The 14,741-nt window shown below is 47.2% G+C and overlaps 1 protein-coding gene across 9 annotated transcripts in view; it reads right to left on the bottom strand.

The window, feature by feature from the left end:
- The window catches only part of LOC108092845 (amyloid-beta-like protein), a 49,944-nt gene that overhangs the window by 10,054 nt on the left and 25,149 nt on the right, over positions 1 to 14,741 (bottom strand). For all 9 annotated transcript variants that reach the window (XM_017192658.2, XM_017192664.2, XM_017192661.2 and 6 more), the window contains exon 3: positions 7,134 to 7,304. In XM_017192658.2, coding sequence (XP_017048147.1) covers positions 7,134 to 7,304 — 171 coding nt within the window. The remainder of the gene's footprint in view (positions 1 to 7,133; positions 7,305 to 14,741) is intronic.

Raw genomic sequence — 14,741 nt, 5'->3', positions numbered from 1 at the left:
ATGCATGCAAAATGCAAACAATTGAGTTGCCAGCGGGGGTTCAAAGGGGGGGGGGACACACCTGGCAGTGGAGCGCGTTATTGAAAATGATTTTTTAATGTGCCACTGACATGGTGTTTCGCTCCTTCAAGCCGAGTTGCGTTTCAGTTTTTTTTCTCTTTGCGCTTTGCGCTTTCCTTTTTCCTCTTTCCTGTTTTCTTTGTTTTCCTTTCTTTTTTTTTTTCTTGCCCCTCGGCAAATCCCCCTTGCGTTTTGTTCGCTGCGACGGTGCGTGCCATGGCAAATCATTTTGTGGCAACTTTCTATTTGCATTTTCCCGCATCCTTGCCTTGTGTTGTTTGCCTTGTTTCCATTTAAGTTTCGCCACACGCCACACTACGCCGCGCCCCGGCATTCCGTTCCGTTTCGTTTCGTTTCGTTTCGTTTCGTTCCACACTGCGTATACGTAACTTGAACGCTCACGCGGCGTATGATTCTACGTAGGAGGAGCATTCTTAATGCCCGCCAACATGCTCACGTATTTTTAGTTAACTTCAAGCTCAGCCATTCAATGACGGAACCCCAACAGCACTCGGCCTTCGCCCAACATGTTGACATTGAAATTGTAAAAATAATTTCCCATACGCCCCGTTGTACGGTGCAGAGCGAAACTGAAACTGAAACAGAAACAGAGGCAGAAGAAGAGGATGGGAGGAAGAGGCAGTGGCAGTGGCAGAGGCAGAGAACACAAACACTAACGGGGGCATTAGGGCCAAAAAGGCCAAGCGCTGTGTTATTGTTGGGCCGACTGGTCCTGCGGCTTTTCCGTTTTTCCCTGGCTTTTGTCCTTTCAGTCAAATGGCCAGAGAGCAAACACAATTCAAGGTGCCATCCGAGTATAAGGTATACGTACACAGATATCTACCTTTATATATATAGAAAGAGAAAGAGAAAGAGAGAGATAGAGAGGGAAAGGGAAAGGGAAAGGGCTGCGATGGCGTGTCCACATGTGTGTTTAAAGTCCATGGCTGACCCACCCAGAGGCTTCTGTTCACCATTACGGGATGAGCTGATACGCACCGAACGGTAATGCCATGTAATTACGACTCCAAGGCTCTATGGCGACCGATGTGGCACGGTGGCACTGTGGCACGGTGGCATCGTGGCACACGGACTGCCTCGATTGCTCAATCGGATTCCGGCGGCTTTGTCTGCGCTGCTCATTTGATTATGGAGCAGCAGCTCCCACCGACAACTGCTGATGCTGATGCCACAGTCACAGCCAAGTTAGAGGGCAAAATCGGTTGCGATGGTGAGTTAACTGATTAGCCGATTCCTCCCTGGCAATCTCGCAGAAGTGGGGAAATAATAATTAGGAGCCTGCAGTGGAAGTTCGTTGCAAAAGTGCGGTTGCGTTTCCAGGGGATAATAACTAACCGCAGAAGCTCTTGTAAGAAAAACTAGCTCAATTATCTTCATGCAAAAAGGATTACCCACTTGTCTATAAATGCGCTCAGAGCTCAGGGAAAATAATTTGGACAAGCAAACCGAATTTTCGGAGAAAAGTGGCAACAAAACCAAAGCTTTCGCAATCAGAGATCACTCGAAAATGTTGAGTGTTGAGTCGTTGTAGTTGAACTTACTGAGAAATTCTAACTCTTGAGTCGATGCTCGGTTGAGAAGATCCAATAAGCAGTAACCTCACCAGTTAAACCCTCAATTAGGCGGATTCTTAGCCGGAGCTCCGTTGTTTCGGTTTCAGTTGTAACATAATAGCCCAGCGATGTTATACATGCCCATTTTGGCGGCGCTGCAAAACGGCTCGACCACATGCCAGCGCACCACAATCTGGCAAGTTTCGCATAGCCAGCCAACCGTACGGCGAATGCCACCCGAATGCCGCCCGAAAACCACCGGACCACCGCCCCCACACCTAAAAACACAGTGGTGGCCTGGGGGCTCAGCATCCCCAAACGGGCCGCACATACATCACCTTTAATGGGCATTATGTGTAAGCAAGCATTTAACTCTAAATGTCCAGCAGCATTACAAACAATTGAATTAGGAGCCCCCAAACCACCCAGCCACCCAACCACCCAGTGAAACCACCCAACCACCCACCAGTGGACCCCAGAGCCTCTTCGCTGGGCGGTGCAATTTTGCAGGCATTTAAGCGAGCGGCTTAGCTGGCGAAAACGAGCCCATTTGTTGTGTGTCTCTTTTATCTGGGCGAGTGTGTGTATTCGTTTGGGTCGGCCAACTATATTTAGCCATATCACAAGTGATATGAGGGAGGGGGGGGGGGGTTGAAGGACTGAAGGGAAGGAAGGCTAAACTATTTAGCGACTAAACTACTTTTTGCCAGCTCAGTGAGCTTCAATGCGATGCCATTATGGAGGGTCTCGTAAATATAGTTTCGTTTCGTTCATGTCCTTCAACGGTGAGTGGCCAATCTGTTCACCTGTCAGTGGCATCATCACATCAAAATGAGGATGAGGATGAGGATGCGGATGCAGAAGCGGATGCAGAAGCGGATGCAGAAGCGGATGCGGATGCGGATGGGTCAGTGGCAATTACAAGGGGCGCCTCTGTGGCTCAAATGATGCGCAAACTATTTCAAACGGTGCAATTATGCACAAACAACAACAGCCACTGTGCAATTGACTCGCTGCGGTGTGTTTGTGCAGCTCTTAAAGCGACGTGTCTATATATATATATAATTCCACGACTCCGCTACACTCGCAAAAAGTGGGATCATATTGTTGAAAAAATAAAACAGTTCTTGAAGAGGTTACAGAACCAGCTGGCTATGTTCTTAGGAACACTTTTCCTTGCACATCAAATAAAACGGATTTCAAGTGTGGTTATCTTTTTGCAATAAGTTGGCTGGCTTTTTTCCGAGTGGAAACCCGTTTGGCCGCCGAGTTGGCACTTGAAGCGGATGCGACTGAGGGGCTGACAGGGCATAATTAGCGCATAGTTGGCCGTAATCGATTGAGCCGGAAGTGAAGGGGCGGGGTGAGAAGTGCGGGGAAGAGGGAGGAGCGTCAAACACTCCTCTTAATTGAGCGATCAGCGCAGGATGATGCGGCAGAATCAGTGCAAGAAATGGAAACGGACACGGCAAAGGGTCCTTGATTATCCAGGCAAAGGAGAGGCCACCGACACACACACAGACACACACACACACACACACACACACACACATGGTACTCTGGGGAAACGCTTTTGGGGATATTCAATTACAAGCCTTCCTAATTAACGTTCTGGTCCGCGGTTGCGTGGCCCCCGTCCAGTCACCTAATGAGATTTTCCATTAAATGAGCTTACAGGTCCCCCGACCCCAACCTCAACCCAAACTAAAACCCAAATCCAAGTCCCTTTGCCCCTCTCGGATCGAATTGAGTGTAGTTAATTGAATTTGGCTGCGATTTATGCCTGCAAAGTGCAGTGGAGTATTTTTGAAAGACGGCCACTCATCGCCCATTTATCATTATTATACGAGGACTTCGCCGAATTTCGGGGAAACTTGAAACCCATCGGAAGGCACATGTAACTCAACTGCTCCGCTACGAGCAGATGGGTCAACATTTTGAAGCCTGACACCGCAGCGCAAACAGAGCCAAATTAATTAATTTCCATTTGAATTGCAGAGCAAGCGGAATCCGACGGGGGTTGGCTTCCTCTCAACCAAATGAAACAAAACCAAAACAACGCAGCGCAGGGCGGCGGCGGCAAATTGGGAAAAAATGATATAAATAAATATAAACATGTTGGCGCGGGCAGTTGGCAGTTGGCAGTTGGCAGTTGGAGGTTGGCAGTCGGGCAGCTGGGCAGCCGGACAAAAGGACAATAAAGCGCTTTTAATTAATTTCTTTCGCGGCCAGCGTCAAGGTGAAGCCAAACAGAACGCAGAAATGGTCGTCGGGTGGAAAAGTGTTGGCGTGATTTATTTGCGCAGAGCGAAGAGCTGCGGAATCAAGTGAGTGCAAAAACTGCATGCAAATAGCCGAAATTGCGGGGGAGCGAAATGTTTAAGGTGCGAATCCCCCCGTGCCGCCCTCGTTAAGGCCACGCCCACTGGGGCTTGACATTAATGGAGGGGGTTGGGTGGCGTTTTTGGGTTTTGAATTCCCAGCGACGAGCAACGAGCAACGGGCAACGAGCTCTGGGTTTTGCCCCCCAAAAGATTTCCCTTTGCTGCGGCACGAGAAGTGGGTGGGTCCTTCGTTAGTGGTGGCCTCTCCTGACCAGCGCAGGTTTGAAGGATTTTCGAGCCATCAGGGCGGATGGAAATTGCGTGCAGCTGAAGTAGATGGTGGTGGGCGTGGTCAGCTGCCCTTTTTGGTCAGCTAGCCAACGTCACGTATACGCCGTGTGAACCGTAGTAACTCAAATCGCAGCACCAAGAGCTCGAATTCATGTTTATGTAGGTGGACTCTCAACTTAGTTAAATCATAATTAATTCGTTCGCTTGCCATTCGGAGCTAAACAGACACAAATGCCTTATTAAAAGGCGCCCTCACCTGGGATTACGCATACGCCCTGTGGCCCCGACTAAGCCATCTTAAAGCCAACGAACGAACGAACGAACGACACTGCGAACACACACACACACACACACACACGTCCGTCCGTCCGTCCATCCATCCATTCGATTCGTTCGTTCGGCTGCGGGCTCTTTAGCTTAATTACGATTTTATTGGATTTTATACTCAGTGGGGCCTGCGGCCCGAACGGGGGCAGAAACATCAAAAACATTGCCACCGACGTAAATTAAGCATAATAAATAAATTACCATAATTATAAAATGTGTGAGCGGCAGCAGAAAAAGGCGACATCGAATAAATGCGCCAGCGAGAATTACATAAAATATCAACGTGAGCACACAAACACAAAGAGTACAAAAAAAAAAAAAAAAAAAAAAAAAAAAAACCACAAAAAAGCAACAAAAAAACACACACACACACACACACACACACACACACAAAAAAAAGGCGACCAAAGAAAAACCGAATGAAATGAAATGGAACGAAACGAAACGAGAAAACAAAATGCAAATGAAAAACCAATACAATATTTGTCATTTACATACATCATACATGTGTGTGTGTGTGTGTGTGTGTGTGTGTGTGGGTGCGGTGCGGTGTGTGCGGAGTGTGTGTGTGTTATTTCGATTTATGCTGCGGCAACACAGCAACTGCAGGCGACAGCCGAGGACTCGATTCAGAACCAGAATCAGAATCGGAATCGCAATTCTGGGAGGAGTTTCGGGAGGGTGAAATTTGCATGTCAGCATCAAATGCGACAGTTTTGACAGCTTGCCGGGCTCATTATTTGCATACAGATGATCGTAATGACGCCGGCGATGAGTGGGCAAAGGCAGAAGGGTCTCGGCTCCCTTCCAACTCCTGACCTGACCCCACTCGACCTGGCCTTAAACCACATCTCAAACACATGACACTGGCTGAGCAAACAGCTCGACGGCGCCACAATTGAACTGCGACTCCAGCACACTCCAGACTGCAGGTTTATGCATCATTTATTATACCCGAAGCAACAATATTAACAAGATCTTTGAAGGCCAACCTTTATAAGGTTATAATAACATAATTCGACATATAGACGGGTCAAAGAATTTCCCGAAGTTAAATCAAGAAGTTTAAAGCAGTTTTTGTTGCTTTTTCTGGCAGAGCATTCCTTTACCTTATCGCGCGTATTTGTACTTAGCTCGCCACTCAGTTTCACCCAGTTCCATTCAGGGGCAAATCAAATCCTAATCCAATAAGCCCAAGTGCTCAGAATGAACATCAAAGCGGTGTAATTTTATTACAAACCGATGGCGCAGACCGATTTCCCTCCGACTCCTTGAGCTGAGCGGTGTGGTGTGGTGTCCATGTCGTGATTAATATTCTGGCTCTTTAAATTTGAAATAAAAGCTGCAATCGGATTTATTTAAGCTGCTCCCAATCCGAGCTGCCATACACTTTTTCCGCCCCCGCGGGCGCGCAGGGCGAAAACAAACGCAAACACATGGACAGCTGTTGGCTGTTGGCTGTTGGCTGTGATCTGATTTCACTCGCCCTGCCACATGTCGCTCCCAATACATTTTGCTCGCGGGAAGGGAGGGAAAAACTGGGGGCCAATGCAATGTCAATATTTATGAACTATTATTGAACATTTGACGAGGCTGATGATGATGCAACAACAAGAATCCAGCAGGGAATCCAGGGAGCAGCAGAGCAGCAAAGCAGCAGAGGAGCAGGAGATGAAGCTCACATTAGCCAGCGAGCGACTCGCGCTTGGCAAAAGGAAAATTTAATTAAAAAGTTAAAGGAAATGGAACGGAGGACAAAATGTTGACTATGGAATGCCAATTTATGACGGCGACGGCAAGGACAGGACGCCATGCCACCGATACGGGATCCATGCACACACACACACACACTCATACACAGATGCAAAAAGGGATGGGGATGGGGATGAAGATGGTGATGCAGACGGGAATGGAAAACGGAAAACGGGGTTGGGGGATGGGGGAAGTCCCGCAGAATGCAAAAAGCGAAAATTAATGGAAAATTAATTAAGTGTCGTTTAATGTTGTCTCAATGTAAACGCTTTCAACGCAGCGAAAATTAAATTGTTGATGCCATATAGCAGGAGCATATAGCTCGAGCCTCGCTCCCTTTTCCCATTCGCTCGGTGGCTGCTTTTGATTTATTGGTTTTCTTTTGCCGAGGTTTTATTCGCTTTTCCTTTCTTTTCTTTTCTTTTCTTTTGATTTCTTTTCTTGTTTTTTATTTTGTATTTTGTATGGCACCCAGTAGTTCGTCGACTGCTGCATTCTAGAGGCTCAGTCGAGCGTTAGCCAGGGCCATAAAATTACATTTCTACCCCCCCCCCATCACCCAATTCAGCAATCCCAACCCCAACCCCAACCCCATTGACCACATGGCGTATGCGCAATCTCAACGAGGCAAAAGAAGCGGCCGAGCAACTTTTCCATATGCAAAGTGCAATGGAAATTGCAATTTTTCATGCGGCTTCTCTTTGGCTTTGGTCCCCCCCTGCAGCAGCAGCAATTCAATTCAATCAAATGCGAGAGCAGAAATAAAAAAGAGGGGCAGCAAAAAGCAGAAAGCTCACACACTTACCTTCTTGCAGTAATCAAGCAAATCCATTTTATCACGCAAACATGTGGCGCCGGTTGTCTTCTTGCTGAGGTCCGTCACCCAGCGTCCCTCCTCCGAGAGATACTGCGGCTGATAGATTTGTCCGGCCTCGCAGAGAACGGCAATCTGGGGCTCCCATCGCGGCGAGGCGGCCTGAAAACCAAAGTAAAGAAGAAAGATTAGAAAGGGGAGATCAGCGGTTAGTTTGCAATTTCTGGCGGTCAATTGACTATCCTTCTCTCTGGTCCGAAAGTAACAAGTTGTCATTGTCACAGAGAAAAGGAGATATTCCGAACATTTTCTCATTTTGGCAATGCCAACAATGCGTATGCGTAATGCCTGACATCCGAGAGTGTGTGTGTAGATTGTGCGATGGGGGTGTATGTGTGTGTGTGGTACAAGTGTTTTGTTGTTTCTGTCTGTGTGATATAAAGAACGAGGCAGAGGCAGAGGCAAAGGCATCAACAAAGCCAAAGACAAGACAGCGGCAAACAGCAGACAAAGACATGCCCAGGCACATTAATCATACGCCACATTGTACAGGCACAGCCCACATTTCTAAGCCTCCCCCTTCACCCTACCCTACCCCACCCGATCCCGATCCCGTGACAAAGCTATAAAAAATGATGCCACATCGTTTGGCAGATACTGGGTGAATGTAAGAGCGAGATAGAGACAGATTAAGAGAAAGAGACGGGAGACAGAGAAGCGGGAAGGTGAAGCCGGCAGCCGGCAGCCTGCAGCCAAAGAACAATTAATGGCCGTCATTAGGGGGCGTGAAGAGAGCAAGGCGGCTGGCTGGGTGGGGGCGTGGCAAGTGCTGAGTCCAGGCGATTGCTTAAATGCTTCATTACCACATGACAGGGGCAGCCATGTGGCCGACTGCCGGCCCACAACGATGATGAATGTCCGGGCAAATTATGCATAACGATATCAATTGATACATTGATTGATTGACGCCATTGTGGCGAAAGTGCGAAAGGATAGAAAGTGCACAGAGAGAAAGAGAGAGAGAAAGAGGAGGAAAGAACTTTGATCAGGAGAAACGATATAGATAAAGGATAGCCTTTGTTCAAACTTTTTACTTTGTTTAGTATTCCGGGGTTCCGAATTCAATTCACACTGCTTATATGCAATATATTTACACAAATCACAAATTAATTCTGCACAAATTAATTCTTTTTATATAGAAATTTTAATATTTTACGTGTTTTTCAATGGTTTTTTGCTCAGTGCGGCCACTCGCCACTTGACACAGTGCTGCGAAAATCATCAAAGGGATAATCACCATAGACAATTGGAGAATCACAGCGAATAGGGAGCGGGATATATAGGCGATGGGGGAAAGGGGAAATGCGAAATGGGAGAGAAACGAGGGGCGTGGCAGAATTGTGAAACAATGGCGGCGCTGATTGCAATCAAAGCGAGTTGCTCGGCGGCCCGAGATTTCCATTCTCCAATTATGACCAGCAACAATGGGAGTTTCCCTGATCTGTCCTTTTCCTTTCAGCTAGCTAAAATCCAGCGGCTTAAGTCCCAGGTTTTGTTTCAATGTTTTTTTTTTTTCGCGCGCGCGCTTACAATCAAAGTGGAGCAGACTTTTCCGCTCCGCTTTTTCCCCTTTTTCCCCTTCCGCCCACTTTTTGTTTTTCCGCGTGTGCGTTGGGCTGAAAGGCAAGTGATTCGGGGAATCCAGCGAGTGCAGTCATTGATTCACCAACTCATTCAGGCACTTGCCTGAAAAATGATCCCTCAGAAGTCGAGTTGCGAGTTGCAAGTTGCCTGAAGACTTAATAGAGCTTGTTAAAACTGAGGATATTACAGTGCACGTCTTTCAGACGATCACGAAAATGTAAAAAACCTGACAAAAATGCATACTCGTTTCATGTATGAAATGCAGGTAGCACTTAAAAAGTTTTCCATTGTTAGAAACAGAAATGGGAAACGAAATTGAAATGCATTTATCCCAGCGAGAGGGGAAAACTCAGCCAACGGACAAATGTTGCAAAGTGATTAAACGGAAAACTTTGCCCGTTGCCGGGCACTTGTTTTAATGACGCCCTAATGCATTCATAAATACATAAAGCAGCTCTCCGAAATAATTATTGATCGGAAGCACTGGGAATACGCACACACACACAAGCACACAGATACACACACACACACATGCGAAATGGTCCGAAGTGCATTGAGTATCCACTCGCAAGTAACGGATACTTGTAAAACTTCATTAAAGCCGACTTCCGGTTGCCAAGGCAGCAGCTGAAATATGCATTATACCCACAGGCGGCCGTTTTCCATTTTCCATTTTCCAGCCCAGCCACCCAGCCACGCCCCCTGCTGCTGCTGCTGGTGAATTTTCTTCGCCCCACCGCTTGTCAGTCGAGCGAGCGATGTGTTTGTGTGCGCTCAACTATTTCAAAAGTAATTAAGTTGGCAAAAAGGCGCCAACGCAGCTCGGCTCAGCTTTTGTTTGTCAGTTTGCCGTAGCCGCCGCCGCCGCTCAGCTGGAAGGGGAAATGTGGTGAAAAACGAAGGGAAAACTGACTGGGAATACTGACTGGGAAAGCTGAAGGGAAAAGTCCGGTGACAGAGGCGGCGGGCCAAAGCAATTTTTCCAGGCAATCTAATAATTCAACCAAAAGCAACCAGCACACACATTTCGCTTGGCCAATGCCCTTTTGCAACAGTGTGTTTCTCTATGTGTTTGTGTGCTGTGTGTGTATGTGTTTGTTTATGTGTGTTGTGTATGTGTTTGTTTATGCAGATTTTGTTTGGCTTTTGCAAGAGTCGGGATTGCACTTGGTGTTGTTGTTGTTGTTGCTGTTGTTGTTATTTACACTAACACCAACAATGGCATATGCCAAACAAAATGGGCGGGATTTAAGGTGGCTGGGGGAGGGGTTGGCTCGAAAGGGGGTGGGGGAGGGGGGCAATAATAATGTCGCTAGCCATGGCAACGTGCAATGTGCAAACAAAAACACAAAGACAAATTTGTAACAACGACGGCGTTGCGGGGCTGAAAAAGGTATTCTCCCTGGAGAGAAAGTATGTGCATGTCTGCCTGTATGTGTAAGTGTGTATGTGTGTGTGTGTTTGGAGTGCATGTCCTGCGACAATTATGCGGAATATCCTCTTTCGGCCGAGCCACAAATAATGAGGATAGACAGGAGCAGCGGCCATTAAACACAGTTCAAGCAACTTAATCCCTCCACTCGGAGCGGAAGTGCCACATTAATCACATGAAAAACATTGCGAAAACATGGAAATTTCAAGTGGCAACAAAAACATTGATGAAGCCACCACCCATGAGGCACTCAAACTCAAAAACCTAAGGGTCCTGAAAGAGTCCAGCAGGCCAGCAGGCCAGTGCAGAGTGGTCTTGTGGTCGAAACGTATTTCCTGTTCGAAAATGACAATCTCAGCAAACTCAAGAGTCGAGACCTGGCCAAAATGGAGCCGAAGACCTGGCCAAAACGACCGAAGAATGCAGTGCGGACTCGGAGTCGCAGTTGGTGGAAATCAGAAGCCGCCAAAGTGACAGGTGACAAAGGGAAATTGCCGGGTGTTGATGGGGAGGTGTTTTCCAGGGGCGAACGGGGCAAGAGGGAGCAAATGGGTTGCATGGCCGATGGTCGAGTGGCGAGTGGCGAGTGCAACAGCCAAAGCGCTGCCACTTGCGGCCACGCCCACCGACCGACCGACCAGTTCCGCCCCAGCTTCCGTCTGCCACTGTCGTCGCACTTCCTCTTCATCCGCGCGCTCCGTTGAAAGGCAATCATGGTGACAGAGCCCCATTTCCCACTTTCCCCCTTTCCCACTTTCCCGCTTTCCCACTTTCCCGCTTTCCCACTTTTCCCCTCCACCCAATTCCACTTTCATCCGCACTGTTTGCTGAACAAGCTGAAAGGGCGACAAATTGTAATCAAATGCACGCATGTGTGTGCCTTTACCCGCCCCCAGAAAAAGAGGCGTGGCCCGTTGTGTGTGTGTGTGAGCGACAGGTTTTTGCTTGTTGCCCGGCCAAAAGGAGCGGAAAAACACGCTTAATCGGGAACAGATGAGGGGCGGCGGGCGGCGGGCGGCGGGCGGGCGTGGCAAAACAGTGAAACAGTGGAAAGCCATTGATTAACCTGCTGGGCGGAGAGTCAACCCAAGCGGTGCACTCCCTTATGAAACTCCTGGCAACTCATGAACTCGCCAAGTAATTGAAGTTTCGATCGGCACCGAGACCGGGATGCACTGTGGCAGGAAATGAGGCACCGGAAATGAGATGGAACTCGGTGGTAAAACACGAAAACACGACTTCTGCAACACGAAATTGCCAGAGGAAATCATTTGGGAGAAGTCAAGGGGGAGATCGAGTAGCTCTGAGATTCCAACGAACGCGTATTTTCCACACCGATCGTATTTATCTCCGCACAGCGATTATCATCAGGAGGAGGATAATGAATCCTAGGGAGACTAGAACCCAGTTAAGATTGACTTTATACTACATATTTAGATTTAACTCAAGCAGAGCTATTTTCTCATTACATGACTTACTTAAAACTAGATAATTTGCACTATTTAACTATTTAACCTCTGTATACATTATTTGCTTGCTTGCTCCGAGTTGAGGAACGGAAAACTTGGGACAAGTATTAACTACTTTGTGTAACCAAGCGGAAAAGCTCTTGCCGCTGTTGCTCCTCCAGAAATGCCATAGAAATTGCGGGATATTAAGACCGCAGTCAATTCCAACTTTCGATTTAAAAAACTTAAGTCATTCCCCGCCCACTCAGGCGACAAGGGGGCGTGGCCCTGCCAAAAGTAGAAAGTAGAAAGTGCAGAGTGGAGAGTGGAGAGTGGAGATGGGAGAGTAGAAAGGCAAGAGCAAAGCAAGCCGGCCAATAAGTACTTCAGGGGCTACTTATAATGGCCAAGAAGGGAGAAGAGGAAGAGACCAACCAGCCGACCGACCAGAGACGACAGAAACACAATTATGTTAATGTTTACTCGACCGTAATTAACTCAAATTTATGATATTTTAATTTCGCCCGAGCGGGACACTCAAGAGCGGCCAAAGTTGGAAAAGCCGGCCAGCGAGTGGGCGGTAGGGATGTGGGGACATGGGGATGTAGAGTGGGGAAGGGGGAAGGGAAAAGGGAAAAGCGAAGGAAAGCGGCAAGCGAAGCAAACAAAGGAAAATTGCGTTATAATAACACACGTAAAAAGTTCTCATTCCATCGCTTTGCCCGTGATGCTTAATGCGAGTTGGAGACAAATAGAATTTTAATGCAAAATAAAACGTAAAATGTTTTTTCTTCTGTTTGGAAGTCCCTTTTCCTTTTTTTTTTTTTTTTTTTTTTTTGCTGCTTCTTTTTTTTTTTTTTTTTCGGCAGTCGCCGACAGGCGAAAGAATAACAAATGCTTTGCCCTGATCGACGGGATAATTACAGTGCGTTTCGTGGGTGTAGGATGTGTTGCGAGAAAATTCTGATGACCTAAATTCCTCCACAAGTTTCGGTGCACATTTACTAGTCTACGGTGGAATTGCTGCATCCACAAGTTTGGTTTGCTTTTCTACGATTGCTTATTTTGGAAACAGTATACTATATATTCAGGAAAAACCAACCGCCAACTATATGCTTCGGTATCTGGACTTTCTGATATTCTAATGGCCTGACAATTACGAACCACACTGTTTTTGCAGAGTCACGGGGTTCGGGGCATTCAAATTATGCTTTGCATGTTAAATTTGCCGACCAGCAGCCCAGCCAAAGGAATGGGCATGGGTGGTGTGCCAAGGGGGGAGAGGGGGAAGAGGGCTAGAACCCACCAACGGTGGCAACCAAACACGTAGCAAGTGCAGATGAAAAAGCAGCAAGGAAAACAAAAACAAATTGTGAAAAATAGCCACAAGCTAGGGCTTTTAGGATCTAGAAGGGGGCGTGTCAGGTCATGGATGGCGGGGGCTGGTTCTGCAAGGTTGTGGAAGGGGGGTGGAAGGGGGGACCTAAGTAGCGTGCCGCTTGAAGTAAGTCAAAGTTGGGAAATGAAATCGCTTTTCTTCCCTTTCACACTCGCGACCATCTTCGCTTTTTTTTTGTTTTGTTTTTTTTTGTTTTTCGTTTTTTTGGAAGCCATTGGCGAACACTCGCACACAAACACAAACACACAAAAACACACACACTGAGACAGGGCTATTATTTATGAGTTTTCTACGTTCGCTGCTGTCTTTTGTGCATTTTCGCTGTTTGCCATTTAACTTTTTTTTTCATGAATCTCCTCTTTTTGTCTGTAGTAGAGTAGTGTGTGTGTATGTGTGTCCGGGTTTACCGTTTCTTTTTTTTTTTTTGCTCGTTTCTCGTTCTCCGTTCCTCGTTTCTCGTTTGTTTGTGGCTCAATTTCGAGTGTCAAAAAGCCTTGTTGTTGCTGTTTTGTTGATGATGACTCAGCAAACAGGGGCGTGGTGGGGATTTTCAGAAGGGGGTGGGGTTTTAGGGGGGTGATGCATGAAATTTTGTTCGCCTGGCCTGCTTTCCCCCTCCCCCTCCCCCTCCCCTCCACCTACACACACTTCGCTCCCAGCCTTTCCTACTTTTCCGCTTCAAGCCTGAAACGTGCCCAAGTGTGTGTGTGTGTCGAGGCATACATATGTGTGCGTTTAATTTCACTCGCACACACACACACACGCACACACATCAGTGCAGATCGAAAGAAGCGAAGACTGAAGCTTGAAAACTTTTTGGCCAAAACTTTTTGGCAGCCAGTAAACATTTCTTCATTTCATCTTCATTTCTGTCACTCTCTCTCCGTCTCGCTCACTCTGGCAGCTGGCTCTCCTGCTCGCACTCGCAGGTAAATCGGATGCTTTGACAGCACTCCCTCACCAACATTCAAGCACACACTCGCACCCACACACACACACACGCATGCAAATTGAAATTAATTTTGTGAAAAGTGCCTGCAAGTATGCAACACAATTTTTCCAAGACAACTTTCCCGTGTCTCTGTGTCTGTGTATCTCTCGTTTATTTTTTCCATCCCTACGTGGGTGAGTGTGTGTGTGTGTGTGTGTGTGTGCGCACTGTACTTTCTAATTGATGCTGCTGAAAGCACTTTTAATTACGTTTGCGGGCGACAGGATGCCCCAGGATGCAGGCCAAAGGCGGGGAAAGCCCCGACCTAAAACTCAACGCAACTCAACTGGATTCGAGTGCCAGCGAATGCTCATCGACAACGTCATCATCATCGTTACCATCGTTAAACTCACCCACAGTCGTCGTCCCTATGCCGAATTAATTTGATAAACTTTACTCTTTCGAAAGCGTTTCAAATGCTTCCCCAGAATAAGTATTGGAAAGTTTTTTGGCTCAAGGGTTGCACCCTGCAAAGTGAATCTTCGCAGATCCCAAAATAAAATGTATGTTTTTTCTATTCCCCATTTGAGTTTGGCATCAAAGCAGGGCAGAAGGGAATCTGTTAATGCAGAAAGTAGGGTTCATCGGTATTTATTAACAAACCCTCCGTTCAGAAGTAACTAAACTATCAGCATCGCGATTGCGAAGCAGAAGTTGTTACAGTTTGCAGCAGTTCATCATCCTG

The sequence above is a fragment of the Drosophila ficusphila genome, unplaced genomic scaffold, assembly GCF_018152265.1.
Source record: "Drosophila ficusphila isolate 14025-0441.05 unplaced genomic scaffold, ASM1815226v1 contig_198, whole genome shotgun sequence".
In the NCBI taxonomy this organism is placed as follows: Eukaryota; Metazoa; Arthropoda; class Insecta; order Diptera; family Drosophilidae; genus Drosophila; species Drosophila ficusphila.
The sequence above is the reverse complement of the archived record's forward strand: the minus strand, read 5'-3'. Positions and strand labels throughout refer to the sequence as shown.